Here is a 17,050-nt window from a genome sequence, read left to right as displayed (position 1 = left end):
TGCAGTGAGGGTTGAGGTCACAAGATAAGGACATTAAAGATTAAGAAGACAAGAATGACCCAAAAGAAAAATGAAAATTAATGGCCAGACTTGACGTCAAGAAACCAGGAAAGAGTAGTTGTATTGCTTAAAAATGGTTTCAAGGGCAGGTAATGGAGAACCAGACCCTTCCAGCTTTAAACAATAAGGTAATTTATTGGCTCACATAACTGGAATTCCAGAGGTAGAGTGGCCTCCAGGAACCCAGTAACTTCATCAAGAAACTTTTTTTTTTTTTTTATCTCCTTTAGCTCTGCCAGTTTTGGATTTTGCCTACATCTACATTTGCTTCTCTTATGGTGATAGCATGACTGAAAGTAGAACTCCGGCCACATGCTCCCTCACTGGCAACCAGCCAAAGAGGCATTTTGGCTATGGAAGCTCTTGTAGATGGAGAAAGAGAAACTTACCCACAGTCTCCAGCCAAATACTCCCTGTGTGCCACTGACACATATTTGATCACCCATTGATTCTTGAAACAACCATTAATTTAGGAGAGGTATTGAACTCCCATCTCCTGGAGCTGATGGTGGATTCGTCATCATTGTTGGTGAGAGATGAACACCTGAACCAAACTCCTGATTCTTTTATGTAAAAGGAAATGGAAGGTGGATAATGAATGAATCACTAGGCAAGAGAGATCACTATATAAGTATAGGTAAGCCTAGGAGGAGGTTTGGAGGAGAAACCATTAACATAGGCAAATGCCCAAGAGGAGTTCAGGGGAAAAAAGAAAGGACTGAAAAACACCTGCTTAGATCAGTGATTGGGAGCAAGTATGGATAGCAGTGCCTTTATACTGGTTCTGACTCAGGCTTTTCCAGCTTCCAGGTATGTGAACTTGGCCAACTCTTAAGACCTCTTTGAGTTCTCAGCAAAATAAAGGGAGAGAAAGGAGCTGTATTTTTATTCCATAGTATTGGTGAATTTTAGAAAAATTTTAAAGAAGAGAATATCACATATTTGATCTGTGTTTATATGTGTTTAGGAAAGATTTGAAATGTTAGATAGTCCACTGAGTCTTCAATAAATTATTTATTTGGGCAATGAAAATAGAAAATGTATATATTCTTCCTCATTGGTTTCCTTTAGGCTAAAATTCTATATTTTGAAGAGAATGCAAGAAAATTTGTAATTCCATATTAAACTATATTGTATTGAATTATAGAAAGCACAGTGCCTGAAATGTGGTAGAGACCAATCACTCCTAATCTATTTTTTATATTTAAAGATGAGAAAATATTATAGATTCTTTGTCAACAAGATTATATAATTCTTTATACTGGAACTGTATCATTTTGTTTATTGGAGAATGTAATCTACAAAAAAAATAAAACTGTGCCACCAAAAAATTAGAAATATTGATTGAGCAGTGCAATAAAGCCTAGGTAACTAGGTCTGATCAGGTAGGTTAACTGAAATTATTGGAAAACTTATTCACACATTCAACAAATGTTAGTTTAGCATTTATTATGTTCCAGTCATTGTTCTAGATACTATGGGTACAGCAATGAACAAAAATCCCCTGTTCACATGGAGAGATAATTAACAAGTAAATATAGCACATAAGGGAGATAATAGAAGAATGGAACAGGGTACTGGGATAGTTGGCAATTACTGAGTGGAAGAGATGCTGTTTTCTAAAAGAAGGATGGGAAGGCATCTCTGAACAGTGGATGTTTGGAACATAGAAATGGGACAGCTGGGCAACCTGTTCTAGGGAAAGTAAACATTAAGTGCAGAGGCCCTGTTTCAAAAGTACATTGGACATGTGTGAAGAATAACTAGTCAGAATGAGTTTGCAGAGATGGGATGTAGGGATTGGAGCTCCACAGGTACGAATGAGGGAACCCCTTAGGGGCTGGTCAGAGAAATAGGGCCTCATGTCTCTTGCAAAGGAGTAAGGTCTGAGAGGTCAAGTGAGGAGGTCTAGATGATTCTAAGAGGGCTGGAAAGGCACGAGAAGGCATAGAACAGAGGATAGCTTGTTTGGTGAGTTGGTGCTCTAATTGCCGTAGAAAAAAATGGTCTTCTGGGGCAAGTGTGATCCTGGGAGATAGAGTTGAAACAAGTGGGACTATCTTCTTCTGTTTGTTTGTTTTCGATTGGATGTATGATAAAACAAAGCTACCTCAGCATAGAAACAGGACAATGAGGATAGGAAGTTTGGAAGAAAGCCTGGAAAGTTTGTGTATAGATGGTCCCTGACTTACAGTGGTTCCACTTAGACAATTTTTGACTTTGCAATGGTGCATCCACATAAAGTACTGTTTTTCATTTTCAGTAGAGTATTAAAATAATTATATGAGATATTTGGTACTTTATTATAAAATAGGCTTTATGTTACATGATTTTCCTCAATCATAGGTGAATAAAAGTGTTCAAAGCACTTTTTTTTAAGAAAATTGTGATATCGTAGCTTATTTTTACAACACTTTCCTCCAGCTGTGCATGTCATTACTTTTAAGATTTTATTTGTTATTTACTTACTTATTTTATTGGTGCATTACAATTATACATAATAGTGAGATTTGTTGTTACATATTCATATATGCCCACAATGAAAAACATAAAATTGGTCAATTAAGGTAGGCTGAGCTAAGCTATGATGTTCCATAGATTAGGTATATTAAATGAGTTTTTACTTAATGATATTTTCAATCTAAAATGAGGTTTTCGAGAATATAACCCCATCATAAATCAAGGACAGTCTGTAATAGTACTGACAAACCTGTTTTAATAGATTATTTTGGTTTGTAATTAACAGAACATTCATATAGAAGTATTTCAGGGGACCTAGTTGCCTGGACTCATATAGTCTTACTCTTGATTTGGTGGATTTGCTTTGTAGTAGGTGAAATATCTTTAGCATTGACAAATTGTCACAGATAATTGGAGATCAGTGTCCTCAAAATGAATGACATTGACATTTTATTGTAAAGGATCACAAGGTAAATATTTTTTGTCAAGCTTCTAGGAACTATTCAAGTGCTTTAAATTTAGAACACCATGTGTTCCCCTTAAGTATTCACAGTTCAAATGCAACTAAATGTTTGCAATGTTTTTAAATGTTTTTGGCAGTGCGATTCATGGGCCAGTGATCTCAAAGCTCCTCTCACCCTACGTTTTATAGGCTAAACAGTAGCTTATTTCAAAATTTAGAAGCTGTCATCTGTATTTTCCAGGCAGACATTACAGAAGGACTTTATTTTGGAAAACAGTTGAAATGTAAAGATTGCACTTAAGCCGAACAAAGTATTCATTTGCTTAATTTTTTTTCCCAATACCTTCATCATGAAGGCAGATCATAGGACATTATTCTACATCCCTAACATTTTCAAACCATGGATCCTTTCCTATGGGACCTTACAAACAAACGGAAGCATTGAATTCTCTGCAATCCCGTTGCCTCCCACCTGGGAGAAAGAGCTCTGTAATTGAATCCCAGCATATGCATTGTCATTCCTCCTGCCTGGCCCCCTGGTGCTACAGCAAATTAAAAGATCTCCCAGGCTCAGCCTGCCTTCCAGCTGCCAGCTTCTGGTAGACACGAGGGAGCCAGAAGGGACCAGGTGGAGCAGTTTAGAGTTGCACTAAACACAGTGCAAGGAGATTGGCCATAACTTCCCAATTGAATATTTATACCAGCCCCAATCCTCATCTTGCTGTTTGGCACAGGTCAGAGTGCTGAGCTCCTGCTGATTTCCAGGGCGCTACGTTGTGGGTGGACCTGATCTGGGAACTATTACGCCAGATGAGAAATGGCTGCAGGTTCCTATTGCTAGAACAACTTGCTGACTTTTTTTTTTTTTTTTTTCTGGGAAACTATCATGTTATAGTGTCATAGGATGGGGCAGCAGGGTCATTCCCTGACATCCCCTAGCACCACTGTCGCATGAATTATATACAGTCTCAAGCACCACTTCCACCAGGACAGAACTTGGCTCCTCTGGAGGGCTTCACAACACTGGTTTGTATGTTACTGCATTTTTATTCTTTTCTCCGAGGTTTTATTTGTGTTTGCTAAGGTCAGGCACTTATCACAGGGCCCGCTCATCACATTTCACATTCCGATTCCTCATGGCAGGTGCTAACTTCCTTGTGCTCAAAGTGAATGGGTTGGGTAACCTCATAAAGATACAGAATGTCTTGGCAGAGGAAGGAAGGAGTAGAGAATGCCTGTGTATGGAAGAGTTTCAGAGTTATTTAGTGAGTCCTGTAAACCCAAGAGGATATTTAGAAAACATATCTGCACACACCCATGGACGTTTTCCATGGTAGTAAGTAGATCATAGACTTAAACTTGTGTTCCTAATTTCCAATTCATATCATCACCTCTTAGGGCCCCTTCTTTTTGTATAGTTTATCAATCGCATTTATTTACTTCAGAAAAATCACTTTTTAAATTGTTTCCTTAGAGGACATAATAAGCTCTAAAACTGAACATCTTGTGAATGATTGTGAAATGAAATTGTTAAATAATTGAATGTAAATTATTAGGGGACAAGCTGATGAGAATCCAGTGTAAGTCCTCTAAACTGGAGGCATACCACAGTGTCCTCTTAGTCTTGTGATAGCAGTACCAGAAAGGAAGAACAACAGCATGTATTACACTGGGTACACACAGAATCCGATAAAGTATGTCGCGGGCTTTTGCTATATTTATAAAGGAAAGATAGAAAACCAGACTAAATGATAGTACTACTATTAGCTCCAGAACTATTTCCAAGATATGAATCTGGAGGTGACCTTCTAGTCTTCAAGACCTGTCCATGACGTTGACCTTCTTGTCCTGTCTGAATAAGGACATTGAAGGAATGCTAAGCAAGTTTGGGTGACATGGCACTGGGAAAGAGTATACCAAAGAGCAGAAGCAGAATTTAACAGGACAGGCTGAAATAAGGAATTCAGTCCAATGTTGTGGCTTTTGGGAGGAACACATGAAAAACTGTTCACTTGAGTTCCAAACACCAAATGCATGTATAGTTGCTGGGAAGAAACCTGGCTCTAAAGAGTTAACTGGGACGCAGATGTCAGGACCTTGTTGCCTGGGTTGTAGCCAGAGCCCTGACTGTCAAACGTTTGAGAGTCTTGCTCGCACACTCTTCAGGCTACTGACCTTTTTCATCTTTTGTACCATAAAGATGCATCTGTGGGTCTCTCGGTTTAGGGGACCTGGAACTTTCTCAGCAGAGAACACTGGGCAGGTCAAAGAGCTTGCAGTGGCCTTAGCTCCCTGAAGGAGCATGAGAGGCCCCACTTGAGAGGAGAAGGGCTCTTGGTTAGGACAGCTCATTGATGTGCAAAGGCTGTTCTATGAAAAAAGCTTTGCACTTGACATGTGTGAATGGGTGCAGGGTGTTTTCTTCTGGGCCTAATGTTCCAGGGACACCATGTGTAGAAAACTTTCTAGCAGTATAAGTTATCTGGAAATGACATGGATTGCCTCTTAAGAAACTGAATTCAAGCACACAAAGCAAGCATTTCTTGCCAGTGTTGCGGAAGTGCCTGTAGCATTAGCTGATGTGTATTAAGTGTGTACCCTATGCCAAGTTCTGTGTGCTTTATGTGTGTGATCTCATTTAATTCCCACAGTGGATATTATAAGCCTAAGGTCTCATGACTGGCAAATGGCAGAGGCAGAGTTGAAAACCCAAGTTTGAGTTGATAATGGAAGCTCTTAACACTTCACTCAACGATATTTTGCATTAAAGGACACCTAACATCCGTTCAGGGACTGAGATTCAATTATTTTAATAGGTAGCCAACTTGACTTTGTACCTATTGTGTCAGTCCTTTTTTATTTTTGAGTTCTACATTTGACTCTTGAAAAATCCTCATTATTTGCTCCTTATGAGGAGCATATTTTCTTAGAAAAAGGCTTGATATATTTCTCAGTATAATTGATGGCATTAAATGTTTTGATTGTGGCCTTATGGCTTTACCCCACTACTTGCTAGAGGAAAATAATTTCCTGCTTCATTAACCATGGTTTGTAACTGATCTGACAGAAACTTGACTCCTGAACCATTCAAATAATGCTTGGAGGATCTGTTGGATTTTTGTACAGTTCTTTGTTTTCCAATGGAGAGAGGCTTTTGAAAACCAAAAGTTAGAGAAACACGCCTGTTATTTTGAAATATTTACTCACGTTTTTGGGGGGAAAAGGGGTCGAACATGTTTTAGCAGAATAATTTGTTAAGAGTCTTACTTAGCGAAGAAAGGGCCAGCATTGCAGGTCGCAGGTTGAGAGTTGCAAGCCCTGGAAAGGAAGGACTGTGAAAGTGTCCAGAGAACAGTATGTTCATGGCTTTATTTGCTGTTGCTCCAGGGTCTGAGGTCACTCTGGCAGATAGGTCACTTGCACTGCAAGCATTCATGCTGGCCTCAGTGACAGGCATGAAGTTGGTGGCAGATTTCTAGAATAGCTCCCCTTCTTTTGCATAGCCCACTTCCCTGATCCTTGGTCTTCCTCCTGCAGTCCCTTGTCTCCCTCCTGTCTCCGTAGCTGACCTCATTTCTGGCTGCGTTGGGAAACACGGGTTGGTGAGGTCCTCCCGTTGGCGGTGCCTGCCCACCTCATCGCTGACGCAGACACTATGCAGCAGAGGAGCCGCATCTCCTGACCTGAAGTATGTTGTTGTGAGATGACTGGGCGTTGTTATCTGATGTTTTTATAAGACCTGTCCTTTGCCCAGGAAATGGGTACCGGCACTCAATGGTGACTTGCTCTGGTGTTTTTCACCAGATCTAAGTTGACCAAGTTGCTTTCTTAGATTTTTTTTTCACAATTTCTTTCTATATCCATGCAGAGACACCCCCCCCCCCCCATCACACACACACACACCTACCTCACTCATTTGGGACATTTCAAATTACACATTTAATAAAATGAAAACTTCTGTACACATTCTCATCACAGAACTCATCCCTGCCTCCCCCACCCTCTCCTAGTTTTACCAGTAACCTATAAACTCTCATATGATACTTTGTATTCCTAGATGTTCAAGAAGTATTTGCTGACTCAGACTACATTTGACTCCAGATAATTAAAATCACTTCATCTGTATTATTTCTAGTCCTATTTTATTGTCCATTTGTTAGCTTACACTAAATACACTGCATTATTCTAAAAGGGGGAAAGCAATGAACAAAATAGAAATCCCTGTTCTAATAGAGCTTTACATTTTAATTATTTGAGAGTGAGGCTGATGCTGTGATTTCTACTTTTCAGCGAGGGAGAGCTAAAGATTCTATTGCACAGAAAGGGATGTTAGTAGCAAAGCAAATACCAGAAATCTTGGCCTTAAATTCATTCCCATGCAAAATGCAAATTTGCTAACTAAATGGACTGAGAATGTGGGAAATAAACCGTGCATCCATATTGCCTAATTTATGCAAAGAGTAAAAGCTGGCATGAGGGTATCTTTGAGAGTCTAGGATGCTTTTGCATTTCTTGGGTCATGAGCAACTGATGGAGTCAGTCTAGTCTATAAATAAACAGGGCCATGACTCATAACCAGGATCTGTGCAGAATGATTCATGGTTTCTGAGTCAGAGTAAATTCTAAAGTTCACAAGTGTAAGTCTTGCCCTTCCTTCAGTTTGAAGAAGATATTTAATGCCATTAGAAAGAAATTGCATGTATACTGCAATAAAAAATATGCAAAAAGCTGAATACACCAGTTGCATGTATCCTCCAAATTCTTTTATTTCTTTTTTTTTTTTAGATGAATTTTTATGTCTGTGGAAAAGTTCACTTTTTTATGTTGTTCAGAAAGATGCTGATATTTACTAAAAAGGGGTTGAAATAGATATGTTAGGAGGGAAAGAAGGTTACTTTTAAATATCATAATGATGGGGGTATGTTTAGCAGAGTAGATACTTCTATTGTCTACAGTAATTTTTGAAGAATATTCTCAAAGTGTTTTATTGCAGAGATATGATTTCTCAGTATGAAAAAATTAAAATCACTTAAAAATGGGAAACAAACAATGTGTAATATAATCCAGGCTCTGGTATTATAGGTGAATGAGTTGAAGTTCTAGTGCTGCTACTTTCTACCTATAAGATCTTGGGCATTCTGAGTGTCGTCTCTGAGACTCAGTTTCTCCATCTAGAAAAGGCTGAAAACAATGTAAATATCTGTGCATCATTTTAAAATTAAAGGAGATAAGATATGTATGAAGTACCAAGCATAGAATGTGTCATGCAAAATGTACTCAGGAAAAATCATTGCCCATTAATCATTTTCTGCTGCTAAAATTTACCCTAAGGCAAATTGTTAACATTTTATATATTTTGTATAAATTGAACTTTAAAATTATCTGAAGTTTCATGATTAAATTAATTCCATAGCATACTGAAGGAAGTACAGAAATAATCTTGCTGCATTCTTGATAGCAATAATACATTTATGTGCTTAAGATTCTTTTAGTTGTAAGAAACATCAACCCACTAGAATGAATTTGAGCAAAGGCTAAACTGTAAAGAACCAGATAATTGCATTTTGGTTTCCTGTGCACTGGAATGTAACATGCCAAGACTATGTTTATTTTGTTGGAGATCTTTTTGTTTTGCTGAAGTAACATTTTCTATTTCCTCTCCATTCCTCTCTGTGGTGTGTGCTCCATTCTTTCATTCCTGACTGATTTCCCTGGCTTACTCATTGTGCACGTGGTCCAAATTGGCCAGGAGCCCCTACACTACTTTGGGGCTTCAGTGATACCATTGACCAGATGCCTCCCCTAGGATCCTTTATTTGAATCCATCAAAATCCAGCTAATCCAGCCAGAAACTTCCTGACTCTCAAAGTTCACATTGCTTCATGTGTTCTTCTCAGCAGACGCTTAGTATTTTAAATCTTAAATTTCTGTGCATAGGCTCTGCCTACTCATTTAGATTGTCAGCTCCTTGAGGGTAGGGCCATGTTTGCCCCACTCAGTAATCCCATTACCTGTGACAGAGCTTCCCATGTAGTGAGCAGTCATTAACTTGAGCCATTAAATTCAATGTCTTTGTGCTGAGTAAGTCCAGTGGGAGATAATGAAACCACTGTTCATTGTAATGAAGTCTGTTAACTAGAAGCGTCCACAAATACTACTTTTTTAGGTCCTGCTGTTTTTGAGATCATTTTTGTTTCTGAATTTCATATCTTATCTTTGCACTGTAATTGGAGAATCTTGTGATTCTTGACTGCTGTTAAAACTCATTTCCTATTTAAAAACCCCTTAAATTAACCTTGTTCACACTCCCATGTTCACACTTGATTTCACAGCTTTGTCTAAGATAGACACCACTTACACATATTTTCATTTGTTCATTCATCCATCCATCCATCCATCAAGTATTTGTTGAGAAACTACTGTGTTCCAGGTATCTGTTCAGGCATTCGGGATTCTTTTGTGAATGAAACTGGCAAAATCCCTGCCTTTATGTTATCACTTCTCTTCAGCTTGAGCAATTTCCTTTAACATTCTTGGACTGGTTCTTTAGGCTAGTTAAAAAAAAAAAAATCTTTATTTTGCTTTCATTGTTGAGGGATATATTTTCTTGATATAAACTTCTAAGGTGACATATTTTCTTCTTCTGGTCTTAATTCCATTGCCTTTTGGCTTGCGTTATTTTTCACACACACACACACACACACACACAAAAGTCTGTGGAATCTTTATCTGCTTGCTTTGAAATTTTTTTTTTTTTTTATCACTGGCATTCAATGATGTGATTGTGATGAACCTGACTTTGAATTACATGTGGGTATAGGCACATGAGTGCACACATGTATAGTATATCCTGCTTCAATGGTGTGTGTCAACATATTTATAAAATCTTTAACCTTCATTTCTGTAAATATATTTTTTCTGCAGCCGTTTTCTCTTTCTGGTGCTTCGCTGCACACAGGTGAGGTTTCTTGATATTATTGCCCAACACACAGAGTTTCTGTAAATTTATTGTTAATTTTTGTTCATTTTATTCTTTAGGCTGAATATTTTCTTGTGCTTTATCTTCAAGTTCACTCCTCTTTTCTTGTTTTTATTTTTCTTTTTTTTAATCTCTCTTTTTTTTAGATGTTGATAGATTTTATTCATTTATTTATATGCGGTGCTGAGAACCAAACCCAGTACCTCACACATGCTAGGCAAGCCCTCTTCCACTGAGCCACAACCCCAGCCCTACTCCTCTTTTCTTTTATAATCCATTGTTAATTCTCTTCAGTAAGTTTTTTTGTTGCAACTTTCAGTTTTAGCAGTTGATTGATATCTTACTTTTCCCCTCTATGTTCATTTCACCTTTTAACTGTATTTAATATTTTTATTTTCATGTCCTTGTGTGCTAATTCCACCAGCTTTACTATTTATGAATGTGTTTTGTTTTTGTTTTCTGATGTTCTCTGCTTAATGGATTACATTTTCTGACTTCTTTACATGCCTAATAATTTTTAATTGAATAATAAGAGATTTTACATTACTAAGTGCTTGATTTTTTTTTTTTTTTTTGTTTCTTTGAAAAAGTATTATCCTTTGTTCTGGCAGATCATTGAGTTGCTTACAGATCAGCTTGGCTTTATTGAGACTTGTTTGTAAACTTTGTTAGAGAGTCTGGATTACAATGGAGCCCAAAGCTGAAGCTGAGCTCCTATGGGATTTCCCATGGAGAGCCAACGTGTCACTTAGGCTCTGTGTGACTTCTTGGAATTGTTCGGCTTACAGGTCCCTGATGGTTCATTGCCCAGCCTCATGGAATGTTACCCTCAACCGGCACCACTTAATATTCAGCAGAATCTCCATGACATTCCCACACAGACTTCTGGAGCTCCTGAGAGCAAGTCCCAACCAGGAGTCTTTTCATATCACGAATTCTAGCTTCCTCATCCTCTCAAATTCCAAATATCTGTCATATCAACTCAGTGATACAGCTATGTGCTTGGGGTGAGGTCCAGTTAATGCCTCTAGTGAAAATATAGTTCAATAATTGTAGGGCTATGGTTGAGGGGGTCCCCAAGATCACCCTCAGCTATGTTAATTGACTAAAAGGACTCATGGAGCTCAGAAAAACTGTCATGATACAAGTTAAACTCAGAAGAAAAACAAAGAAAACAAAACAAAACAAAGCAAACAAAACATAGGACAGACTCTAGGGGAAGCCAGATGTTCATTTCCAGCTGTCTTCTCCCAGTCGAGCTGTAGAAACAGTGCTTATCTCCCCCAGCACCTTGAGGTGACAATACTTACTCTGTGTCCAGGCATGGAGGCTCATCTAAGCCCTGTTGGCTAATTCCAAAACCTCAACCACGTTCAGATCTTCTTTCATTTACTGTTTTTTTTCCTCTCCACTAGGAGTCACTTTTCTCTCTCTCTCTCTCTCTCTCTCTCTCTCTCTCTCCACCCCCCCCCGCCCCCACTCCCTGTCTCGTCTGATTAGGGACTAGTTGTTTATTTAACCAAAGGGTGCTCTAACCTCTGAACTACATTCCCAACAGTTTTTAATTTTATTTTGAGACAGGGTCTCACTAAGTTGCCCAGGCACTGGTCTCAAATTTGCCATTCTCCTGCTTCAACCTTCCCAGTAGCTGGGCTAACAAGGCATGCACTACTGTACCAGTCTTTTCTGCCTCTTATGTCTCAGAATGCTTATAGTATTCTGAACATTATACACACACACACACACACACACACACATACATATATACACACATATATATACATACACATAAAATGTAGAGACTGAAGCATAACATTTCTGTTTTGTTTTGTTTATTTCCTCCAAGAGGAAAAGTTTTGCTTGCCAGTTAAGCATTCAGTGCTTCTTAAAGATGAATAACCACTGTTTTGATATTTCAGTATTTGAATTGGAGAGGCATTTGCTGAAGTTTCAGATATTTTTAGTTCATGTTTTATTTAGTAATGGCAAAGTCCTTGTCTATATAACTTTGATAAATTTACTTACCAGTTTTAGTAATTTTAGAGTTTTTTGATGGATTTCTTAAAATCGCTACATAAATAATTACATCATATTATAGTTTTATCTTTCTAAACTCTTAAACTTCAAAACTTCCACTCTTCACCTTTTTATTTATTTATTTTTGTCTTGTGCTGGCCAAGTTTGCTAGTAAAATGTGCTGAAGAGAGAAAAGCAGACATCTTTGCCTTGGCTCTGAAAGAATTTAATATTTCATCATTAAATATGATATAAGCTAAAGATTTTTCATAAACTGTTCTTATCAGATGAAAGAAAAATACTTCATTTCCTAGGTTGCCAAGAATTTAGATCATGAATGGATGATGAATATTGTCAAGTAATTTTTGCACCCATGGAAATAATATTCTCTTAACATATTGAATTACCTTGATTTTCAAATGTTAAATCAGCTTTGCATTCCTGGGATAAACCACACTTGGTCATGATGTTTTTATCTTTTTACTGCTGGATTTAACGTGATGTTTAGTGCCATATTTTTCATCTTTGTTTATAAGTAATATGGATCTATAATTTTCTTCTTGAGATTATCTTGGTCAGGTTCTGATTCAGAGTCATTCTGGTCTCCAACAACAGTAAAAAACATTCTCTCCTATTTTTGTCTGACAGAAGTTTTAAAAAAGACGGTTACTATTTTTTCTTAAATGTTTTCTGGCATTCACTAAGGAAACCATATGGCTCTAGATTTCTTTTTTTGAAAGTGATAATTCAGTTTCTTCAATTGATCACTTATATTTGAATTTTTCCTGTGTGTGTGTGTGTGTGTGTGTGTGTGTGTGTGTGTGTGTTGCTAGCAATGGAACCCAGGGCCTCACACATGCCCTGATTTTCTATTTTTTTTTTTTTTTACTGGGGTCAGATTTTATAACACTATCTTTGAAGAAAGTTACCAATTTTGTTCACATTATTAAACTCACTGGCATAATAATTTTATATTTCTTTATCCTCTTAATGTCATTAATGTCTCTAATGACCTTTTTCAGTATTTGTAAATTTTCTGAATTGTTCATAGATTTTTTTTCCCCCACCAATTTATATTCTTTTTCTTCAAGTTGTTTTTCTTTCTGTAGTTTCTTCAGGAAGAAACTTATATCACAGAGTTTTAAACCTCTGTCTTTTTTAATGTAAAATTCTCTCTAAACACTACTTTATTTGTATACCACCAGTTTTAATTAGAAGTTTTCATTATCATTTTATCCTAAGTGTTTTTTATATTTGTTTCTTGATTCTTCTATGACTTAGATATTGTTTTGAAGTATGGTGTTTCAATTTCAAATACTGGAGATTTTTTATATATTTTATTACCTTTACTTACTAAATCAATTCATTGTGGTCAGATATCATACTTTGTAAGATTTTAATGTTTAAACTTATTACTATTCATGTTAGATCAGCATATAGTCTTTTGTGGACATTCCAGGTATGCTTGAAACCAGTCTATTTTCTACAATTATTGATTGTTAGCATCCTGTAACTAACTAGTAATTAGATCACATTGGTGATAATGCTGCTTAAATCTTTTGTGTATATTTTTAAACTTATTTTTTTGTGTACTTTTTTCTGTTGGTTACTAGAAAAAGTATGTTATAAAAACTCCAACTGTGCCGGCAAAATGGTGCAGTTCTGTGATCCCAGTGACTCTGGAGGCTGAAACAGGAGGATCACAATTCAAAGTCAGCCTCAGCAACTTAGCCAGACTCTGTCTCAGAGTAAAAAAAATAAAAAGGGGCTAGGGACACAGCTCAGTGGTTAAGTGTCCTTGATACCCAAAAAATAAAATAAATAAAGGCTCCAACTATGATTATAGACTTGCCTGTTTCATCTTTTAGTTATGTCAGTTTCTGCTTCAGAGTATTTTGAAGCTCTTCTTATAGGTACATGCACGTTTTGAATTGTCACATTTTTCCTGAGGTACTTTTTTGTTTTCAACATTCTCTAATTCCTCTTTATCGTCTTAAAACCTATTTTGTGTGATAATGTTATAGCTTAAAGATATTTCTGTTGTTGATTTTTATTTGCATGGCATATAATTTGCCATTACTTTACTCTCAACCTACTTGGGCCTTCTCACTGTTAGGTTTCTAGGAAGCAGACTCTGACTTGGAGATTTCACATGCAGGATATATTGGGGATGTGCTTTCAGCATCAACACCTTTTAGGGAAAGGAATGAAGCAGAGTTAGACTGAGAGACATTGATTGTTCAATTGCAACAAAGGCTCACCTGGTTTTATGGATGCCCTAGACTAGGGTGAACCTCGGAGCAGGAGCACAGTGTTGATACTTGACCAGTCAGTACAGGAGAGCTGACCCCAGAAGGTATGTGATCTTGAGCACAGTGAATCTGTGATTGAAGGCAAGTCCTGGAAAGGAGCTCAGTTGAGAGCTGTCAGCTGGCAACACTCCCAGCAGCTATAGGAATGATTTCTTCAGATCTAGAACTGAATGTCTGGGTGGTGCACTATACCATTACAGTGTATATCTGAAATGCTTCTTGTAACACTCTTATAACTGTGTGGTTGTGTAGAACAAAGGGATGATCATTGCCTTTCTGTTGGAGTGTTTAATCCCTTGATATTTAGTGTAATCATCAACATGGTTAGGTGAGTGTGCCATCTTCTATGTATTTTCCATTTTTCTCATATGCTATTTTTTCTTATTTTTCTGACTTCATAGAGATCAGTCATTTCTTTACATTTTTATCTTAATTATCCTAATGGCTTTTTATTGTATCTTTTGATATTTTTCTTATTAATATTTAATGGCAGGAGTTATATTATGTACCCTAAACTTACCACTTATTGAACTTTAATATAATACCTAATGCCCAATGGAAGAACCTTCCTCATTTCATTAGACCAACTTTACTTCACCATCTTTTGTGCTATTGTTGTTATTTATTTCCTTTATAGAGCATATTATAAATCTTACAATATAGTATCATTAGTTTTGCTTCAGTAGACTGTTTTTAATTATTTAAGAGGAAAGTAAAAGATAATCTTGGACATTTACCTTCATACTTACCATTAGGTTACTCTTAATTTTCTCCTGCACATCTGAGATTTCATTTGGCTTCTTTCTTTCAGCTGAAATCTCCCCATGATTTTTTGTTGTTGCTATTCAGGTCATAAGGTAAAAAATAATCTCAGCTTTTGTTTATCTGTGTTTCATTTCTTTCATGAGAGCATGTTTGGCTTCATTGGACCACTGAGCAATTCTTTTTTTCCTAGTTTCCTTTTTAGAAGAGGGTCATCCTTTCAAGAATCCCAGTTTTATTTAGGGTCTCAATTCTAGCACATTCTCTGGAACAAACATATATCAAAGTCTCCTGTTCCTGGATGGATATTAGAAGTGTTACAACTCCAGCTCTCAGGCCTAGGGCTCATTTTTCAGCCACCTGGGTCAATGAGGTCAGCTAAAAGCTTCTGTTCTGGTTTTGAGTTCCCAGTTTATTTCTGGTTACAGATTTCTTCCTCAATGGTGGCAGAGCATGCCAAATTATGGGAGTTTAATTTTTTCACTATTTGTTCTTATTTGTAGCAGAGGTGAACAGTTTAGGAGGTTCATATCAACATCAAGATGAAAAAGTGTTTTTTTCCTCACATTATTATATGGAATATTTGTAGGATTACAAATAACAATCAAATTAAGAGTACTAAATCACTGTGGAAGCTTTTCTTATTTATGTATTTGTTTATTTTTAATAGACTAGCATATTCGTCTGATTAACAAAAGGCTTCAGCTACTGGGTTCATTTATTGTGAGATCACACATGTACTAAGTGGAATAATGTACATAATTTAGTAAAAAATAATTGCTGACATTTCAACTTTTATTCTGTTGCTTCCTGCTTCAACAGGTCTATGGAAATGCAGGACCTAGCAAGTCCTCATACTCTTGTTGGAGCTAGTGATACTGCTGGTAGCTCCAAACTGGATAAATCCAGTCTCAGCAGCACATCGGTTACTACCAATGGGACGGGAGGTAAGTGCACCACCCCAGAGATAGCCAGAATCACATCTCATTGTTTGCTTTAATTTCATATTAGGGGGCTGCTAATAAATTATTATCTTATTATCAGTACCATATTCAGCATTACAGCCCAGGAATATATTGTTAGTATATTGTTTATCATTCTGTTGATTTTCTTAAAATTTGTGTTCTTCCTCCATAGCTGGAAATATTCAGAGAGAACAGATAATCCTGAGCAACATCTTGAGGGCCTACAGAAAAGTTTTCTGTTTGTGTTTTTACTTATTCCTTATAAATATTCCAAAAAGTTTATAATTTGTGATCAAAAGATTTGTACCCTGTTGTTACAAATACACACACATACACACACACTACTTATGCCACTTTCTAAATTTTGAATTTAAAAGAGATTACCCCAAAATTTTTCATAGAAAATGTTTTTTTCTTAACAATAATTTTGGAAATACAAAAATATGCATATCTGCTGTATTTTCTTTTCAAAGAGAATAATACCATAATACCTGGCACTTACTCAAAAAGGGAATGTATTTTTTCCAGATCTTTTCTCATTTCATTAGACCATAATTATTCTACAACATACGGCAACAATAACAGCTAGTCTGTCTAATATTCTGCTTTATTGTTTTTATAGAATGCATTCAACTTGTCAGAACATATGATCCAATTCTTGTATTATAATAGGTATATACAACTATATACATATATACATACCCACAATGTTATACAAGTTGTATTTTAAATTATTCACAACCATTTCAAAATTTTGTAAATCTAGTCTCATCAACAAAGTAAAATTTATATGAAATTTGGTTTAGTTTGTAAACTATTCATATTATCAGATATCAGCATTTGCCACATCATATTTTCTTTTAAATTTTAAATAAATATCTATAAAATTGCTACACCTCTTCCCACTTAATATAACTGTGCAGTCTAAAAGTGTTCTTCGTCAAGTTGTGTGCATTGCAACTTACCTGTATTTAATAATGTTTTACACCATACCCTTTGTAGATTAACATTCTTCTCCTTGTTTATAGTGTTT

The 17,050-nt window shown here is 36.5% G+C and overlaps 1 protein-coding gene across 1 annotated transcript in view; it reads left to right on the top strand.

The window, feature by feature from the left end:
* EYA4 (EYA transcriptional coactivator and phosphatase 4) overlaps positions 1–17,050 on the top strand; it is a 260,960-nt gene that overhangs the window by 181,197 nt on the left and 62,713 nt on the right. Inside the window, 1 exon segment of the mRNA XM_079147113.1 lies at positions 15,875–15,999. Coding sequence (XP_079003239.1) covers positions 15,875–15,999 — 125 coding nt within the window.

Source organism: Sciurus vulgaris, assembly GCF_902686455.1.
Source record: "Sciurus vulgaris genome assembly, chromosome: 7".
NCBI classification, from domain to species: Eukaryota; Metazoa; Chordata; class Mammalia; order Rodentia; family Sciuridae; genus Sciurus; species Sciurus vulgaris.
This window is presented reverse-complemented; position numbering and strand designations above follow the sequence as displayed.